General features: G+C 37.0%; 2 protein-coding genes across 4 annotated transcripts in view; one reads left to right on the forward strand and one right to left on the reverse strand.

Annotated features, from left to right (window-relative positions):
- LOC113158415 (dual specificity protein phosphatase 19-like) lies at positions 1–12,818 on the reverse strand. 2 transcript variants are annotated; one of them, XM_026354318.1, is made up of 5 exons: positions 12,479–12,818; positions 9,881–10,133; positions 7,091–7,137; positions 5,102–5,254; positions 1–705 (listed from the first exon to the last, which is right to left on the reverse strand). In XM_026354318.1, exons 2-5 carry the CDS (start codon positions 10,107–10,109, stop codon positions 523–525), a joined length of 612 nt encoding a protein of 203 aa, XP_026210103.1. In that variant the 5' UTR covers positions 10,110–10,133; positions 12,479–12,818; the 3' UTR covers positions 1–522. The 2 variants fall into 2 exon arrangements, with proteins under 2 accessions (XP_026210103.1, XP_026210101.1); XM_026354316.1 differs by lacking the exon at positions 12,479–12,818 and adding an exon at positions 10,742–10,919.
- The window catches only part of nckap1 (NCK-associated protein 1), a 27,135-nt gene continuing 19,016 nt past the window's right edge, over positions 11,927–20,045 (forward strand). The window contains exon 1 of one of the 2 annotated variants that reach the window (XM_026354315.1): positions 11,927–12,239. In XM_026354315.1, the coding sequence (XP_026210100.1) occupies positions 12,132–12,239 (108 nt within the window). In that variant the 5' untranslated portion in view covers positions 11,927–12,131. The remainder of the gene's footprint in view (positions 12,240–20,045) is intronic. The other variant, XM_026354314.1, reaches the window with a different exon arrangement.

Genomic DNA, 20,045 nt, shown 5'->3' on the forward strand with positions numbered 1-20,045 from the left:
TTTATTTAGGTAGCAGAGATTAGCATATGACACCTTTGTGTGCTGTGAGTTTGCAGTGTTTGGAGCCCATCCCAGTGGTATTTGTTGATTAGCATGTGAGCCAACTGGAATCTGACTCATTATCTAACAAGTTAATTACGAGCCAATTATTTCAAGGGAGCGAGGTTCATCAACTTTGCAAAGTTGTGAAATTGATAGAGACAATCAGCAGTGAGGGCAATCGTTATAATTGACGGAGTACCTGTTTGTATAGCTGAGAAAGAAATCAACTGAACCTCAGGAAAACTGGTACATCTCTAATTATAAAACCATCTATGCTGCAAAGGAAAATTAACATGAAATCAGTTTCTCTAACACTTACTAACAGCACTTTAGAGAAAAATTACACACTGATCATAAGCAAAAAAGTCTTTATTGGCACAAACAGGAAGTTTCTCACACATTAACACATTTTTAAAAACTCTACATTTAGTGGTTCACTGAGTGTTACAGTCTTTTAAAGCTTGGAGGATTCCTGCTGCCTTATGGTTTGTAGCTCTGCAGCTGTTGATAGAAGCCGGGGTTGGGGCGAGTCGAGGGCCGCGCCAGCTTCACCTGGCTGTGTGCATCTTGAAAAGAGAGCCCCTCCCTCAACATCAGGTAGCCAATCACAACAGAGGAGGAGCGTGACACACCAGCGTTACAGTGGACCAGAACCACACCCTCCTATGGAAAGAACGTTTACACTGAGGATATTTTAGTCAGAAATAACAGAACATCTTTTACTATAAGAGTGTGGACTACATGTTAATCAGTCTGCTACTAGAATAGACCGGTCAGTGATCAGAATCAGCTTATTATATATTCTGGAAAGAGAATTCCTCTCATTCAGCTGTATTAATACTTCAGAACATGCACGTTGTCATTTTTATCATTTCTCTTTGTTGTGATAAATGAACATGAGAGTGAAGAGTCAGAAAACAAAGACCTCAATTTCATGGCATCTCCAAGACCCTCATTAATATAATAATTAACACGAACACTGACTGGGGGCCACTAAATCCAACAGGAACCTCCATCATGGTGACGAACTAAACTGTAAAATGGTTCTTAATCACATTTACTGACACCACAGTCTTGAACCCACGACTTATAGCACAAATCATAAAGTCCAAGCAGACACGTCACTCAAGTCATTAATATATTTTTTTATCAGCCAACCACAGCTTTTAAAAGAACGTGTCCTCCCTAGAAACTGGAAACACACCTCCTCACTGAGAGAAGAGGTTTTGTCCTTTCCTAGCTCAGAGTAAATGGAAATCACTCTTAGGCTCCGAGCTGGGCTCAGTGAATACGGCCCCTGATTTCTATCATGGCTCTTGTGAAAATGTCCGTAATAAACCACCGTGAACTTGTTTTACTATTGTTGGAGCAGAACATGTGAGCGAGGCGAGCAGGCACGTTTTGGACAGAGCAGTAATGGTGGAGCTTTTAGCAAAGGATTGGTGCAGGTGATATATACATATATATATATATATATATATTACATGCTCTGCTGAAATAGTAAATTACACGTTACTGTGTTAAAACTTTGTTCTGTAGTTTAACAGCAGTTACTAAAAGCATTACAGTGTGGTTATTCAAGTCATTGTAATCCTTCAAATTCATTTTTTAACTTTCTTGCCTTAATCTCATCCCTCAAATTTTTTTTGCTGTGTTCTGCGTCTCGATGTCTGAACTTGCTGCAACACCTCGATTCACTCGTCGTCAAATAAATGGGCAAAGGTATTTTCACGTGTAGGTGCAAGGCTGAAGTGTCATCAGTGAAATCTGTAAACTAACTACAATAGAGAGAATCATTCAAACATGGCAAAGGTTCAAGCAAACAAACAAAGATCCAAATTGAATTCAAATGTTATGTCTGAATAAATCTCAGTTTTGGAGTTAGTAAGATTTAGTAGACAGGAATTATGGGGAACAAACAGCACACGACCATCCTTACCTACACATATGAAGCAAACCACACAACACTGATCCTCTAAGGCGGCTTTTGAGTTCTTGTTTAGTTCTGGTTTTGATTTAGGTTTGTTTCTAGTGGTTTGTTGAATGGTCTTGTGACCATTCAACTGATCAGTGCAATGTCAACTTAAAACTCTTGGGTTGCTGCACAAGTTGCTGTGTGGTTAAAACACACAGTTAACACAATAATGTGCAACATTCTCATTTCTGAGACAGAAACTGTCCATCAGTGGTGGGGAACAGATCTGTTACTCATGAAGCTTCATTATCGAAACAGGAAGACAGGAAGCCATAAATATCTCATTAAGGAAGGTGAAAATATTAAACTCATGACCAGGATACACACATATCTTATCAGTGAGATACCAACAAGGGTATCAGGGTGTTCATGAGGATCTTATTAGATCTTTAGCCTCTGCGTGAAACACCAAAATGAAGAAATTAAAAAAAATGTTTCAGATCCAGAGGACGGAGCCCCAAGGGTCATAGTGCACAGTTTTACTACATCTGAGAAAACATATCAAGTTACTTTGTCATCTAATATTTAAACAACTGCTCCTTCTGGTTTAGACTGGTGTCAGTCTAACCTCTTATGACTGGTTAATTCTCACAGTTTAATTAAAGAGGAGACGAGTGTTTGTTAAATGAAACAACTCCAAAACGAAGAGTTGGATCGCTTAATTTTCACCAAGGAGCTGTTTGAACGAACTGGATCGTTCCTAAACATAATAGAAATAAAAATATGCATCCATTGGTTATGGGGACACAATGGCCAGTGTTAGGCTTATACCCATATTAAGGAACTGCCTATTATTACCTTAGGTAGTGAAAATATCCGTCTAATATATTTTAAGCTGTACTTTAAAATGAGCCTAATGTAAATGAAATGAAATGCGCTGTGTGATAATGGAAGCTCACAACAGACTCAAATCATCACCGCTGCATTTTTCCAGTGATCAAACCATCTTAATGGTTTGATCACTTTCATTTCTGGTGCAAATGTTGTTTTCTTTCTCTCTTTCTGCCATTTTGTCATCTGCTTAAGTAACTCTGAAGATTTTAAGTAGTCATCCTCCCTACTCTGAACAGTCTTTTAAAGGCTGAGATGCTTCATTAATAACTTTTATCATTACCAGGATCTAGTTTTATATTTAAAGGTGGCTTAAATTTAGGAAGCTTTGTGACTACAGCATCTGATCCTCAGTTGAATATTTTTTATCTGATCTCCATCTTTAAGATTTCTGCTACCATCCAATAAAATAGAGGTAAAAGGAATTCTATTTGTTGGGCTCAGAACATTGAAAAATTAACAACAGTGTGTCCCTGCCAAGAACAATTTCATGGTTACAGAAGATATTTCAAGGACCTCGCTGTGAACTGCAGATAAAATATAACTGTACTGGGGTTGGAGCAAAGACATAAAAATAAAATGTTAAATATGCTAATGTTATCTTCTCATCTAAAAACCATAAACACAATCTAACAAACGACTGCAGCGTTCACCATGTTGATATGTTCATGTTCATATAGACGGAGAAAATCACTGCATTTTCCTGAAAACCTGTAACTTTCCAACGTAGAGCAGATTAAACTGTGTCTGTGTGCGTCAAAATTTGTGATATGATTAATATTAATGTTGATGTAATTATTTTAGCGCCTAGAGTGCTTGGCTGGAAATAATTTTTTTAAATTCCAGCCACATCTTCAGACAATGCGAGCAGGCCCACGGCTCAGCTCTGAAGCTCGGTGTATTGACACATTTGTCTCTTTTATTCAACACGGAGCCTCTATTCACAGAACAAAGTTTCTTTTCAGGCTGAAATCGAGCGGAACAGAAACTGTAAGCACATTTTTGATTTTGCATTGAGAGACAGGAGATTTAAATTGGACAAACACGTCCAGGGCTTTGGTTGCTGTAATTGACATGTTACCAACGTCATCTGTGCTTTCCTGTCTATATATAACCCAATCAGGTGGTTCCTCTGGGTGAAATACAATCAAATGAAGCACATACAGTACACACAGAGAATATTAGTCCTTTATAAGTTCCTATCAATCAAAACTGTTTCTTTGCACCTTTATAATATTTGTGCTGGTCTCTGCAGTCAGACAGTCACATATCAGGTCTTGTTTTCTTTCCCATGGAAAAAAAACAACAGTAAACTTCTACAGACTGAAAATTGCCTGAGCAAGAAAATCCATCACAACAAACATGGAGGCTTAATTTGGTTTTGTCAGAGTTTCTTGTTTTTCTGTTATTTCATTGCGCTGGAGTTGAGTGTTTTCATATCAGTGCTCAGATCACATTATGTTCTGCTTACGATCAATCTCCAGACACACACAGAGGAAGAAATGCAAGTCGCTGCCAGAAAATAATGCTTATTACATACAACACGTGAAATGATTCAGTGAAAACTAAGTGTAAGAAGAGGAAAAATTCATTTTTGACATTAAATGACCACCGCATGGTGTTTTAATAGGTGTGCTGACCACCCACCGCGCCTTTGTGCTGTGAATAGATAACTTACTGCTGGTGATGTGTGTAAATGCATCACAGTGAGGTAGCAGAATAGCTGTGTGTGCACACTGACATGTTAAATTAGCTGGCAGATATAAGAGAATCCATTTTTAGACTGCACGAATCTCCTGAAATAAAACAGATCCAGAGAAGTTTAAACAGATTCAGAGCATCTTTAACTTGTCAGATTAACTTTAAAAACCCATTACAAGCAAATGACTGTACTTTAGGTTCTGTAACTTAATGGAACAGTTTAAAATTTAAAGAAATGCACTTATTGACTTGCTAAAAGTTGAAGTGAGTTATCTTAGTTTAGCATAAAGACTAAAACACAGCTAGCCTGGCTCATTCATCTATACCATTTATCCCCTGGAGGGCTGCAGAGTGATACCCAGGACAGTTCAACATTCACACCTACAGGCAATTAAGAGTCACTAATTAACCCTAACCTGTGTGTTTGAGTGTGGAAGAAGCCAGAGCACAGGAAGAACATGTGATCTCATACTGTGTTTTGTTACTTTCCTTAAGTTTACATCTAGAGTCATGTGAGAAGTGGATCGTCATGTGCTAATTGTGTGCGTGTACCTGCTCTCGAGCCTGGTCTATGAAGATGCTGCACTCCCCGAGATATGAAGTGATATCGGTGTCTGGGAGGTCCAGGATCTGAAGTGTCTTATACATGATGTAGTCTGGGAACTTGTTAGCGACTCCATAGGCCACATTTAGCACATGAGACACCTGTCAGAGACAAAGACAGAAGAGAGGAGCTGCAGACACACGGTGCTCCTTGAGCAAATGACCCCTGAGCATTGACTTGTTGAGAGGCTGTTCTGTCTGTCAGCCATATTGATGACATGACACTTCCTTAATGTGACTGAGAGAAAGAAAACAGAGGGAGAAAGAAAAAGGAGGCTTTGCAGAGAAGGGGGAATAAAGATGAAGAGCAAAGACAAAGGCGAGGGGGAACGGCAAAGAAGACAGATGGTCCAATTCATTTTACAGTATCTGTCTACTCTCACTTAAATTTAGGTTACCTCAGAGGGTTAAACTCTCTCCTCCTGTACACCGTAGTATTGTACTGACATGTTAGGCTTTAACGCTGCTTGTAACACTTCTTTCAACACATATTCAAGAATGAGCCTAGTGATCTATCTATCTGATTTATTTTTTTGTACTGACAACAAATCCCTTTAATTCCCTATTTTCAGTACAGCTATTGACATACTTAATTCCTCCATGTAGAGCGCAATTCTCCTTCAAAAACACATCAGTTAGCCAAGGTTGTGTTGCAGTATGTTCCTTAATTACCATGAACACACATTAAATCTCACAGACAATGTCCTGCTGCTGAAAATACTCACTAAAGGACCAAATGTAGATTCATCCGCAGCTGAAAATAGTCCCTAACGGATGCACTACCTTGTGTTCAGTAATGTTTGCTCTAAACTACAGTGAGCAAGTGTTGAACAAATTCCATTAGTGCCCTTTTAGACTGACTATAACATTGTCTGTGTTGGTGTTTTAAATAAAAATACATAAAATAAAAACCAACAGCAGCTTTTAACTGTGACAATGCTCATTGATGAACGAGAAAAAAAAACTGCATTAAACGCTCATTTTCATCATTTAGTCCCTGAACACATCATGAAATTCATAGATGCAGCTTAATATACTGTATTTCAAGGTTTTGTGAAACCTTAATGTTGCCAGCTATAGTACCCCAAGTAAAACTGTGAGATATTCACATTTTAATCACAACAGTTGATTTTTGCCAACGGTGCATCCATAAATCAAGTTATAACGTGATTAATCAATAAAACATATAACAGTGAACGGTATAACTGATTGGATCCACTGCTAAAGATTAAATGGAGACGCTAAATCCAGCAGAGTGCAGAAACGTTCAAACTGTGCTCATCTTCAACAGTCAGTCAGTCGATACAGAAATGTGTATGGAATGTGTGTAATGTGTGGAAGAGCTATAGTCAAACATGCACTCATGCAAATGATCAGAAATCTGGATGATACAGGGAACAAGTAAAGACCTGTGCAAATGAGAAAGTCTGAAATAAACTGAAAACAACACTATGCATGTAAATACATGTACTGTGTTCATTTTCTTTATGTGTTTTACATGTTCTACTGGTGAGAAGGCATTTTAAGTGTCCTTTGGAAGCACTGTCCGGGCTTTAATAGCTACCTGGTTGATTTGGTTATTACACAGTCAAGGTTTTATCCCAGAAACAGAAAGTGAAGGTATTTGAAATCTCTCCAATTTATCATCCTGAGACTGCACAGGCAGCACTATGCTCATGCCTGCGAGCAGCCACTGCAGAGAGGAGTAGTCACATTTCTCCAATGTGCAGGAGCAGCGCTGAGACTTACTGTAATCATTTACTCCCTCTACTGAGCTAAACTGTCACTGCATGAGTCATGAAGCTCTTAAGGCTATTGGCTGGTTATTGCTAACCTGAAGCAAAGCACACCTACATGGCTCAGTCTAATCTCATGTTACTACACATGCGATGGCACACAGGCAAAGGCGTGTCAGCGTTATTGATCCTCTGTACTGACCTTATATCTCTGCAGGATGTCAATGTCGTGAGCTGCATCTTGAGAACCTGAAAGGCAGAAACAACTTGATGAGAACAAGATAAACAGGAGAAGAAGCCTCTGCTTAGCAAAAGTATGTTACAGATTCTTCCTGCAGGCTGACTTTAATTGACCACTTATAAAATGATCAAATGCTAATTTGTTCTCCTTTGATATTTTTAAATCATTTATCAGAACAAAATATCAAACAGTTGCTTGTTCCAGCTTCTAAAACTGTTAAACAAGTGATCTGAACACATGTCACAATATGAGAAGTATTATGTAATATGTTAAATATATTAGACAATAGATTGCTGTGCTAAGTGTAAAAATAACCTATTAATGTATACACTAATTTTATAATAATTACCCAATAATTGTTTCATAATTTTACAATTAGAGCAAAATAAGTTTGAAATTTTACTTTAATTACCTGGTAATTGAAATGACACAACGTGAAACAAGTTTGAAATGTTAATATAATTACATGGAAACTTTTGCATTGTTAAGACAATATTTCACCTAATTACAGTGAAAAACAAAATAATAAAAAAACTGAAATTTACTAATAATTACACAATTTACCTTCCCATCAATTTGGAAATTTAGCTTTATAATAACAACAATAATTGTTTTTTTATACTAATTAGATTCAATATTATCTCATTTGTGAACACTTTCTCAGACAATTATATTACAATTTAAAATAGTTTCACACTAAATGCTTGTTTGTGGACAAACTGACAGGTAATTATATCAAAAATCAAACTTATTTCAAAGTAAATTAAATTCAATTGTGGTACAAGTACGAGATATTTATTATTAGCAAAATAATCAGCAGATGAAGATTAAACTGTATTACTAGTAAAAGGAACAAGGGAATAATCACTATCATATAAACAGAGCAAACTTAGCCGTCATAAATATAAACAGATATTTAACAGTGAAGCAGAAACCTACAGTATGATAACTTACTGCAGAAAAACTGCATCTGCAGAAACAAACATTCAATAGCATCTACAGCTGCAGAGTGGGAATTTCATGATTTTGATAAAAAGTGTGAGCAAAGGCATCAAGACTTCATAAGTGCAAGAGTTTGAACGACTGATGCAGCAGAGGAAGCAGGTCAAAGACTAATGGAGAGTTGTTTTGGCAAATAACTCATGAGTAGCAGTGGTAGTCTTTAATAGCAGGCGCTAGATAATTATGTGAAAGAGACATATGGACAGTAAACAGAAAATGATGCAAGGGCTTCCTCCTGATTTCCTCTGTGGAAACTCTGCAGCAGCTCCGAGCCTTCAAAGGAGCAACATTTGCACTCTTTGCATTAGCCAAGCCACTTTCACATAATGCCAAATTCATGGTGTTGAGTAGTAAATCTAAATCCAAAGGATGGAGCGTCTTTGGAAATAAGCCAGCTTCAGCCCATATGCCTCATCAGTGTAGAAGGAAAAGATTTAAACTGACACATCTGTGAAAAGATGCATCAAGGCAAGGATTTTATACAGCATTTTGAAAATACTGAATATGCTAAACAGCAAAAAGCAAATATGTCATCTTTATTCCACTGAATACACAATGTTCTTTAAATTCTATTTATAGAAACAAAATATTATATTTAGCATTAGGCTCTGTTTTCTTCTTGTTGTTTGTACTGATTTTAATTTGATGTTTTATTACTTTTCCTGCATGTTACAATTACTGTACAAATCATATCTGTATACCAATATCCAAACTTATTTAGCTTTAGCTAACATTTCATGGACATATTTTTCTAAAACTGAAATACTTTTAATTTATATTAGCATGTGCACAGAAAAGCTTTATTGTATAATAGTGTCAGCTTGTTGTCTATAACAAAAACTATTACTGTACGTTATGTGTTGCTTAAACTTTTGGAAAATAAGCTTACTTGCTTCAGTATTTTTGATAAATTATTTTGATTTTAATTAATTTATTGTAATATAATAGGTCGCATAGACCTGTGTTTACTTTTCACTGCGATTCAAAGGTGACTTCCAAAATCTTCCAAACGTGGTGAAGAACTTTTAAAGGCAATTTAATGATGAGGATTATCAGCTCATATTTTGGGAAAATAAGAAATAGTTTCATGTTATTACAGTAGGAGCAAAGCACTGTATGGAAAAGAGTCACCTCTGCTGAGCCTAACAGATGTAATATTTTATTGATCCCTGCTGAGAAATTCTCTCTTTGATTCTCTCCTGAAGTGAGGTCAAAGCGCAGCGCTAACTACACAAGTGAACAGCACCTCAGAGCCGTGAAGGGATTCAATGTCAGACTCAAGGACACCTCAGCCGGATGGATACATGCTGACATGTGAGGGTGTCAACCTGCGTCCTCCGGCTGAAGGGTAGACCACCAGGCCCCCTGAGACGAATTCAAAATTAATGACATTGATTTATTCGTTATTAGGAATTTATTTATTTATTTATTATTGGAACAAACCATGACGAGTGCCTTTGTGGACTGTAATGCTGTAAATCACCGGACCACTGAGAAAATAATACTGGTTGAAATAAAAAAATAAAAAAAACACTGTTGGTTTATGACAATAGAGATGTTTAGTTATTGTTATAGTTCGCAGTAGTGATAATACAGCCTGTTAGTAGTAAACATAGTGGTCGTGGAGCAGAGAATGTGGATTTAAGTGTAGTCAGAGTTTATAAACAATAGCCGACTATTATCACTATTAGTAGAAGTACTAGTTTTTAGTAGGTATTGTAGTTTTTTTAACAGTGTTTACTGTATTACCCAGAAGTAGAAAGGGTCTAACGACACCAACTTGAAGGTCGAGGTTTGTATCTTCTACAAACCCACATCCACTTCCCTCCTCCAGCTCTTCGACCTGCACCACCTCCCCATCTTCACCACCGCTCCTCCTCTCCAGCAGCTTCCTGCCCGTCACCGTGGTAACACGCGTGCACTGTTTCCTCAGGCAGTTTTTGGAGAATCCCTGGATCTCCTGAGCCAGCGAATGCATCACAACAGGCTTTATGGGATTCAACTGAAACAAACCAAAACCAATTATAAGATTTTAAGATAAGATAAGATCATTTTTTTGCTACATTATGCATCATGTAGGCTATTTCAGAAGAAAACATTGTACTATATTTATCAGCCAACTTTAGTTACTAATTACTTTGCAGATTCCGACTATTAATAGTAAATATAATTAACAAATAAATTATTAGTTTGTATACTATAGGTAAATATAAGACTTTTTACTAATTCCTGGCAAACAAGCAGAAGTTTTTGCAAAGAGGCATCAACAGGATTATGTATTATCTCTGCAAGTATTTTGCCTGTTTGTTCACTGAAAGGATGTCTTGTGCAGTTGAATGCATTTTATTGTGTATTAGTTACACACCAGGTATCCTTTTAACAGCTGTAACTTTTAAGTAGTGTACAAGTTGAGGCAATAGTAATTATTTAAGCCTATATACATAATTCGGAAAGGCTCTGCACAACGTGTATTAGTTTTAGTATGTATTTCTGGTATAATTTGACTGTAACATGTTTGCACAGAGTGTATCTATATTATTACAATGCTACTTTTACTTTACTAATACAAAACCACGCGGAGCTTTTCCATTATAGCTTTCCTGCACCCACCTGTGCTAAACGGTCTGAAATCAAGTAAAATCCCGGTAAGGGTTCGATCATCGCTGCTTAAAACACAATCATGACCTCATTACTCCTATCTTACTTAGTAAAGGACAAAAATATGTGAGAATTAGAATTCAGCAGGAGCAAAATAAGGTTGAACACCGAGCTGACAGCTGAGTCGGAAGCTGCGTCAACCAAAAGATGCGTTAGAGGACACCGAGTAAAATTGTAAATATGCGAACTCACTTGGAACCTTGTTGTGCTCAAATGCACCAAAGACCAGAACCTATAGCAGTTGATGATTGTGATGATTTATGTTAATTTATTATTTATTTACATGAAGACAGAGAAATTAAAATAATATAATTATGCATTCTGACAGAAAAGCATTTCTTCTATTAACCCATAGAATTACCCTATAGCTAATATCTTATTAGGGCCGACACAGTCTGGCAGCTGTCCAACCTCAATTTCCCTGAGAGGATCAATAAAATATACATTATTATTATCCTGGTTTTTGATACAAATGTGTATTCATAATTGTCCCTTAACAAACACAATAAGACTTTAAGGATCCCCAGGGGGAAATCCACGTTACAGCAACAACAAAACAAACAACAACAACAATAAACAAACTAAACATAGCAGGCAGCATTTATCTAGAGCATGTCCACATGAAGAAACTAGGGAAGCTAAGGCTGATTTTGATTATTATAATTACATTATTTAATATGTATTAATCAATTGATTAATTGATCAACCAAAACTCCAGGTAACCAAAACATACAGTTTAAAATCACAAGTCGGTAGAAGTTTATTAAAGATGTGTTACAAACAGAGTCCAAGGAAGGTGTTCTATTCCAACATATTTATTTTTTGCAGATATTAATACTAAATATAATGGTTAATGAATGTGTATGATACTTAATGGTTAAAATGAAGTCCTCTTTTACTAGCTGGTGGTTTGATTCTACTCCACACTGATTTTTATATATTTTTTATTAATGCTAGAACATTTTCTTTGTTTATTTTTCACCTTTGAACGTTTGTTTGCACATTACAGCTCAACTGTGAAATTAAATAGTAAACTTATAAATAGAATAAATCTGTAGAAGGTTTGGAGGTGTCCTTTGAACGCGCTGCACCTGAACGCAGCAGCAGCCCGTCGTTCTGAAACCAGGACACCTCCTCATCCCTGTGACCGGAAAAAAAGACACAGGCAGGGAGACGGTGGGGTGGAGTCCAGGAAGCTGCTGTCCCTGGAAATCTGAACATGGGCGAAATCTAACAACTACACACATCACTGCGTCTTTTTTCCCTTCCTTTTTTTCGTGGCTGCGGAGATTTGTGATATATTCCTGCCCTGATTTTGGAGATTTAACCGAGCGGAGAGAAGATGTCTCGGGGAGTGATCCAGCCCAGCCAGCAGAAACTGGCAGAAAAACTCACCATCCTCAACGACAGAGGCGTCGGGATGTTGACCCGTGTTTACAATATCAAAAAGGTTCGCACACACCCCGTTATATCCACATTAGCCACACGGAGCTGATCGGAGCTCCGCTGTATGGAGAAAGATCTGCACCTGCACCGAGTGTTAATGTTAGCGAGACGGGATGAATGCTTGATTAGCTAGCACCGCTGTTGGTAGTTAGCGGTAGCTAGATGTGTCTAACATTACCCCTGGTGTTTTGTATATAAGCCACTGGTATCAAAATGTGTAAATATGCCTTAATTGACACTTACGTTTTCCCAAATGTGTCTCCTCTATCGATCCTGGAAGCAGACTGTGGTCCCTGTTAGCCGCAAACAGTCGGCTAGCTTGCGGTAAAGTTGCCGACTCGTTTTACGGTGTTAAATGATGTTCGGTTGTATTAAACACACATGATGATGTTTATTATCACCAAGAAACCAGCGTTATAACCGAAACTAGCTAATGAAACCCCTCAGGGTGAGATTAGGCAAACCTCCAGGCCTGCAACAGCGTTATTAGCTGCTAGCTAAACGTCGGGTAATGGCGGCGGCTGCTGGCTAAGCTAACCACGGATAAGCTAGTTAGCAATCGGGCGTCGTCTCCGCTCCATCAAAACACCACAGCACAGATTCAGCTGCAGCTCGATCCTTTCATCAGTTATTTAAAACACGTCTCTGGTGTTTAAAACCCAACTTAGTGTTTTTGTCGTCCCAGCTTGGAGATAGTTTGGTAACGTTATAGAATTTTAAGAAAACGAAACGGAGAGTAACATAAAACACTGTTGTTGTTGTTGTTGTTAATGCCTGAATGTAAGTTAGGTAACGTGAGCTGCCATGTTTATCAAAAATACAATAAAATACTCCTTATAACAAGTTATAACAGCGGTGGAGATGAACTAAGAATTATACTTATGTATAAAGGTGGAAAATAACTAAGTCAGTTTCATCAAGCACTGTATTTAAGTACAATATGAGGTACTTGTACTTGTTATGTGGCTTTTAACGTTGATCTACTACAATTCAGAGAAAGATGTTGTATTTCTTTATTAATTTATTTGACAGCTTTAGTTACTAACACATTTTAAAATGTAGATTCACTGTTAGAAATATAATCAGCCAGTTTATATAATAATAATAATAATTAATGAATAATAATAACTGTGGTTTAACCATCTAATAGTAGATAAAGTAGTTAAATCAGCTCCAGCTTCAGCAGCTGCAGTGTTTTTGTTCCACATTAAGTCTCTATGAGATGCTTTACTTGTACAATTTTAGGGTATTTACTTATAAATTTCAATTATTATATCTTTGGAGTACTTTTTCTGTTTGTGTAAAATTGTAACAGCAATGAATCTGAAGTAATTCGCAACAACTCTAACATGAGAGAGCCCATAATACAAACACTAAATGTGTGTTAGAATTCTTGACCCATTGCAGGGACTTGACCCCTAGGTTGGGAACCACTGACTTAACTTGCTAGCAGTATATAAAATTGTTGAAAAATAGCTCCTTGTACACCAACTACACCAGTAAAATGCTGGTCACACACATTGATGCATCAGTATTAACAAATTACTTTTTAACTCGTTCAATATTGTAAAACTGTCAACGCCACATTATATTTAGCTGGTGTTTACTGGATAAATGACACAATATAAAAGTTAATTCATTGATATAGCCCTATTATGCCCACATTGACATCTGCTGTTTATACACTAGTGCAATAGACACAGTAATAAAAAATCAACCCATTTACTGATGTTACTGACTCTTAACTGTGAACAGCACTGGTTTGTGTGTGGGAGCAAAAGAGTAGTGAGTTTGTTTGTGTAGGATGACCCTTTGTGCTTGAGTATGATGAATAAAAAAAGTGTGAGAGAGTAAAAGAGGTCTAAAAGACATCCTATCAGAGATTTAGAGAGTTCAGAGAAGAAGTTAAACTGCCCCAAAACCCATATTATTTACTAAATTATAGTTTTTTTTCTTCCACTGTCAAGAGGTATGTTGCTATTATAACAAGGTAATTAGATTCAAATGTTAGATAATTATAAATTAGCTTAAGTAAACTGAAAACTTTCTACTTATTATTTATATTTATATAAATATATAATTATGTATATATTTTGAACACATCGCAGTATTTTTGTTTTTCAGTGGAAGTTACGAGTATGAACAGTCCAACTCAGAGATTTTGCTGCTGATTACTCTTCTTAATACGCCCTTCCTTTCCTCCTTCCTTCCTTCCTTCCTTTTTCTTTCTGTCTGTTCCATCATCTTCATATCTGTCCTGATCTGCCTCACCATAGGCGCCTGAGCATTTCACCCCGAATTGCTGTCCTTATGTTTTGTTTTTTTAAGCATTCTTTTACCTTGTGGTATTAGAAACTTTAAAGCATCCAGTAACAACTTCATCCCAAAGTTGGAAATAAAAAATATAGAACTGGGACAGTTTGTGTTACAGTCAGTGGGATCATTCTGGTATTAATAATAGCAATTTGTAAGTTTAGCTATAAAATTTGAACAACAATTCCTGCTCTTTTCACAAAGTTGTCACTAGTATCAATGATTGAAACACATGCCCGCTTGGTTTCTACCTTTGGGAGAGAGTAATTCATGCAGACTAATGATATTTGTATCATTTATGATCACAGCAATGTTCTTTTCTCCATTCTAAGTATATATTTACTCATTACACACCATTGACTTGTGGCAGAAAATCTTAAGATATGTTTCTTCACTTTCCAGTAACAGTCACCTTAATTAATCTTGGCTGAGCGGCATTAACGCTTTTCTTTGCTGTGCTTATCTTTTAGCCAGTTGAACATATTATCATATTTTGTCTTGCACACAACACTTGGGTTTTTTATTTTCCTTGAACTTGCTTCCACTCAGGTAACCCTCATTTTCTTCCAAGCTAAAAAATATATCTTTTTAGATGAATCATCACTACAAAAACAGGATAGTCCCTCACTATAGGGGGGAAACACAGCTAAATCGGTTAGACTTGCTTTATTCTGTTGTAAATGCCAGCTGTACATTGTTCTGTAGCATTAACTATATCCCTGAATACCTGTAAATTATAATGCAGCTTAGTGTAAAAGCTCTGTAACAAGACCTCACCCTTGTGATGCCCTTGTATTGTTAACTTTCTCTTGCAAATTCAGGCCATGCTCTTGTTTTTTTGTTTTTTTTAGACAAAGCATGCATTTAAGTGGTCTCAGATCTAGCTTTAGACAGAGTCCCAAATATTTTGTATTATAGTTTTATGTAGCCAGTATTTTTCAAATTGAATAGATTTTTAGGGGCATTTTAGATATCCTTGACTTCATTTCATCTCAATTGAACTAGTTAATTTCCATTACATAGTAGTAAAATAACATTAGTTTTTTACCACTAAGATTTATTTTATAGCACTTATTCTCCTAGTGTTGGACAAACTGACTCACCCTGACTTCTCTGTTTTTGACTATTCATTAGTTTTGTGAGATCAGGATTTTCTGCTACTGCCTGTGTGGTGCCAGCATATTCCACAGATTTATTCTGCAGTAGTTTACTGATCAAAACAATCTGCCAATTTTTTTTTTTTTATTTGTTGCCTGGAATACACTAGAAAGTGTTTCATGACCGTAGGCTTATCTGTCGCGGCCCGGCTGCAGTCACACATGATTTTTACCTACTGGAAAAAAATCAGATTAACATTTAATAAAGGGCACAGCTGATTACCAGGAGCTCTTTACTTATTTTTATTTAAGGTTATTTTATGAGCTATTATGGGCAAATTGCTCCAGATCTGCATATATTTCTCATGGTCAGAATAGCACGTTCCCTTAGGGAAAGATGCAGTATAAACTGATTTTATCAGAGTTGTTGGCACATTTATTTATTTTTTTTTTTTTTTACAGATGTGTGGGACAAACATTGGAGTGATGTGTAACAAATGAATAGTTGTGCCATTCAGGGCTGTGAGGATGCAGGTTTTCTTTGAAATTGAAGGCTTCACCAGGTGGTTATCCTTCTCCCCGGTTGAAAACACTCTCACCTGTGGTAGTGTTTGACTTGGAAGAAAACCTGCAGGCTCTCCCAATGGCATTACTGCACATCTGTGGTTTACACAGTAGCTGATGTCTAAATGTTTGCAGAGTAAATCCCTTTTTCTCGTCGGTGCTCAGTCAGAAGCAGTGGTTCTTCTCATAAATGCATACACACATGGAGAAAAGTCTCTTATGTACAACAGTGAATGTATTTTAAAGAGAGATCAGATGAGAGTTGTTTTTATTCCAAATGTTTCATAAGAAATTATGTGACTGGAGTAACAATAACTCATCTGTTTTCCTCAACTGTTCTTGTACCTCTTTTTCTTTTACTTCCCAAGAAGAAATGTCAATAGATAAGAAAACTTACTAGTGAATGAATTTATAGCTAATCATACATGTGAAGTCAATTCTCATCAGTTGTTGAATCATTAAAAAGTTAAACTAGTAGCAATCTGGCCATAAACAGCACTAAATGGTGTAATAGCTTGATGCTAATCTACAGTAGTAGTATTTGTTATAATAATACTGCAGAGCTCGTGCAGAAAAGTTGGTATTTTTTTGTAAAATGCAAAATAAATTTTAATCTGTCAGTTAGCTTGAAGCCATTTTAATTGTGTTTCACTGGTCAACCTAATGATATTTTTACTTAAATATTTTAATTTATTTGTATTGATGCGGAAACACACTCAAAACAAACTTGGGACTGAGGCATGTTTGCCAATTTTACATCTTCTTTTCACTTTTAATCGTTTGGAAACAGAGGATACTAATTATTGTAGATTTACAAGTGGATTATTTTCCCATTTTTGCTGCATTCAAGATGTGAGTTGTTTAACAGTCTGTGGTCACCATTGTGTGATTCTCCTCTTCATGATGTGCCATACATTTTCAGTAGGAGACCGGTCTAGACTGCAGACAGGCCTGTCGAGCAAACAAAATCTGCATTTATAAAGCTACGCTGCTGTAGCACGTGCAGAATGAGACCTGGGATTGTCCTGTTGGACTATCTATAGACTTCCTGATGGCCTATGTCCCAGAATCCCATACCCACTAATGCACCCCCATACCATTACAGATGCTGGTTTTTGCATATTTTTCTGAGAACAGTCAAATATATTAAATATTTGAAGCAGAGAACCTGACACATTTAGAACAATGTTACCTGAATATTATTTTGCCCCTGTCCCAACGATTTGTGTGTTTTAGCATCAAACTCTAAAGTTGATTATACGTAAATAAATACAATTAAGATGATCAGCGAAAACACTGAAAATGTTTTTTGTTCTTTTGGAATGACAAATCCAGGTTTTAATTCTTATTGTATTTTAGGTAAAGTTCCACCTTTTCTAGAAATGGGGTTTGTAATTTTAATATTTTTAGGAAACAATTTGTTTGCTTGCTTGAACTGCCTCAAAGCTGATTGTCCGCACCCAGGATCCTGTACCACAGTTAATCTGTTCTTATTTAGATTTTATATTTAAACTCTGATCTCGGTGTCTGCAAATTTTAAGTACTGATGTTGTACATGAACAATAATGCTAGAAATGTCAATATCATCTTCAATAGAAGCGAAGAATCAGTAAATAACATTATTAAGGAAAACTAACAGTATTTTGTCTGCTAAGGTCACTGTCTGTGTTGGATCAGACTGATTGACATTACCTAGATTCACCTTAAGTGAATTCAAGATTCACCTTGAAGTTTTTGTGAACAGGTATCATCCGACAGTGGATGACATAAATGGCACAACCTCTCAGTTCACCTGAAATGAGCGTTTTTGTGGATGTATAACACATACAATAAAATTGCCAGATTGCCCACCTCTACTTCTTGTTATTTTGGCAAAACCCTGCTTAAAGCGCCGCCACAGTCCTACTGCAATATTACTATTTTCTTTAAATAAGTGGGGTAAATTTGGATGGAAAGTGATCAAACCAGTACCACAGATCATTGTATCAACACATATTGTTGTTGCTGTCTATCCATATAAATGATCAAATAACCATGTATTAGAGCATCACCAGCAACGAAGCGCCCAGTGCAGCAGTGATGAGGGAGCTCCGCATTGTTAGTTACTAAGCAACAGCTATGGAGCAGAAAGCAAATATTGCAGCCAGAGAAAACTGCAGGGGCCAAACTTGTGACATAGTTCTGCATAAGACGGCGTCTCTGCTGATGCCGGCGTGTCAGCCATATTATTACAGCCCCTTCACACTTAAAACGAATGTGTTATTCTCAATATGTCTGAGTGTGTAGGTAGACCTGCTAGACTTTGTGCTACCTTGAAGACAGCGTGCGTTTAACAAGTGTTAAAATGATCACATGTTGGTGCAGCATGTGTTATGTTTTATGTGCGCTCTGTTGGAAAGAATTACCAGAACGGCTGTCCCAGATTACATTCTGATGAGATGCAAAGGAACTGTTTTAAGACATGCATGTGTGTATGAGTGACTGTATGTGAACGAACAAATGAATAGACCAGTGATCCAGCAGTTTGTTTGGGTGGGCTCTTTGTTTTGATTTCTTCTCTTCTTCTCTCCGTTCCAATGCTTCCCCCCTCTCCTATGCAGCAAGGACAAGTTTGGAAGGTTTGCAAAGTTTATCACCTTCCACTGATGAAACCCCTTCCTTTTCACTCTTCCTCAGCTCCCCTTTCTTCCTCCTTCCCTGCCCTCCTCCACCACCTGGCTACCTGTACTGATCTGTTGGTCCTCTCCTTTGTGCCTCACTCCTCTTCATGTTTGAATCTGTAATGCTGAGAGTAAGGCTGGGCTACATTCACTGTCAGTGTTACCAATCCATAAGTAATACACTGTAATCAGTGTAATTCAGAGTAATGTATTTATTTCAGATGTCACATTCACGTGCACGTTTGTCTGTGCTTTAATTGAAAATTGGCCAAGTTTGCTAGTCTGCAAAAGCCAAAACTTGATTTAATGCTTTATTTGTGAATTCCAGCAGTGCCTAACAATCAAAAGGCGGTTAAGTCTTGATTTGTGAATATGGCTTTTAAATATGCCCGTTACCAGATACTTTCATCCACAGCATCTGACAAATGAGTGTATACATTTTCCAACTGTGTGAATCAAACCCCCAGATGTTGCAGTGATGGTTTCATGTTGTTGATCACAAATGCGTAAAATATTTATTAAAAATTAATTTTTTTAAGGATTTTACAATTATTATGCACTGATACATTAGGTACAGCAAGTTGGACAATTTTTACCAACTCTTTCCAACTTAACCTGTCATATTAATATCTTTTATTTGTGAAGAATATCAATTCATAAAGGAGCTTATTCAACAAGCACTTTTTACTTGGACATTTAAATAAATAAATAAAAAAGTTTTTGATGTCCATATGTTTGGGTAGAGAACAAGGACAATAATGCTGACAAATGCAAATGCATGAGTGAAGATTAACACTTTAGCCAGCAGACTGTTCAGGCAGTCAGCCAGCTCTTAGCAGGTTGCAGTCGTCTCTGGTGGTTCTCTTTCTAATCACGTGAGACTCTCTGTTCTTTGGAGCTCTTTATTTCTTTTTCTTTTTTTTTGCAGCAGTTAATCTCTCCTTGTGAAAATGAGAGAGCTCATACTGTGAGAGATGACGGACAAAAACTGCTTCATCTCAGAGATGATGAGTTTGTTTTGCGTGGTTTACTGGGGGAAGGATCACTGAGAAGGTGTCATGGGGTGTTTGAATATTTCATCCAGTAATTAGCAGATGTAATTAGTTCTCAGATGCAGGCTTCCCTAGCCCAGTGCTATCTATTTCAGGGTCCCCTGCCATATGTCGATTAATGTGG

Source organism: Anabas testudineus, chromosome 15 (genome assembly GCF_900324465.2).
Source record: "Anabas testudineus chromosome 15, fAnaTes1.2, whole genome shotgun sequence".
Classification (NCBI taxonomy): domain Eukaryota; kingdom Metazoa; phylum Chordata; class Actinopteri; order Anabantiformes; family Anabantidae; genus Anabas; species Anabas testudineus.

Bases quoted from the DNA above. Each gene is read 5' to 3' on its own strand.
- LOC113158415 (XM_026354316.1), bottom strand. From the start codon at position 10,792: ATGATCGAACCCTTACCGGGATTTTACTTGATTTCAGACCGTTTAGCA. The intron at 7,138-9,880 runs GTAATACAGTAA...TCTGCCTTTCAG, and splicing joins TAGACCCTTTCTACTTCTGG to GTTCTCAAGATGCAGCTCAC. The intron at 5,255-7,090 runs GTCAGTACAGAG...TGTCTCTGACAG, and splicing joins ACATCCTGCAGAGATATAAG to GTGTCTCATGTGCTAAATGT.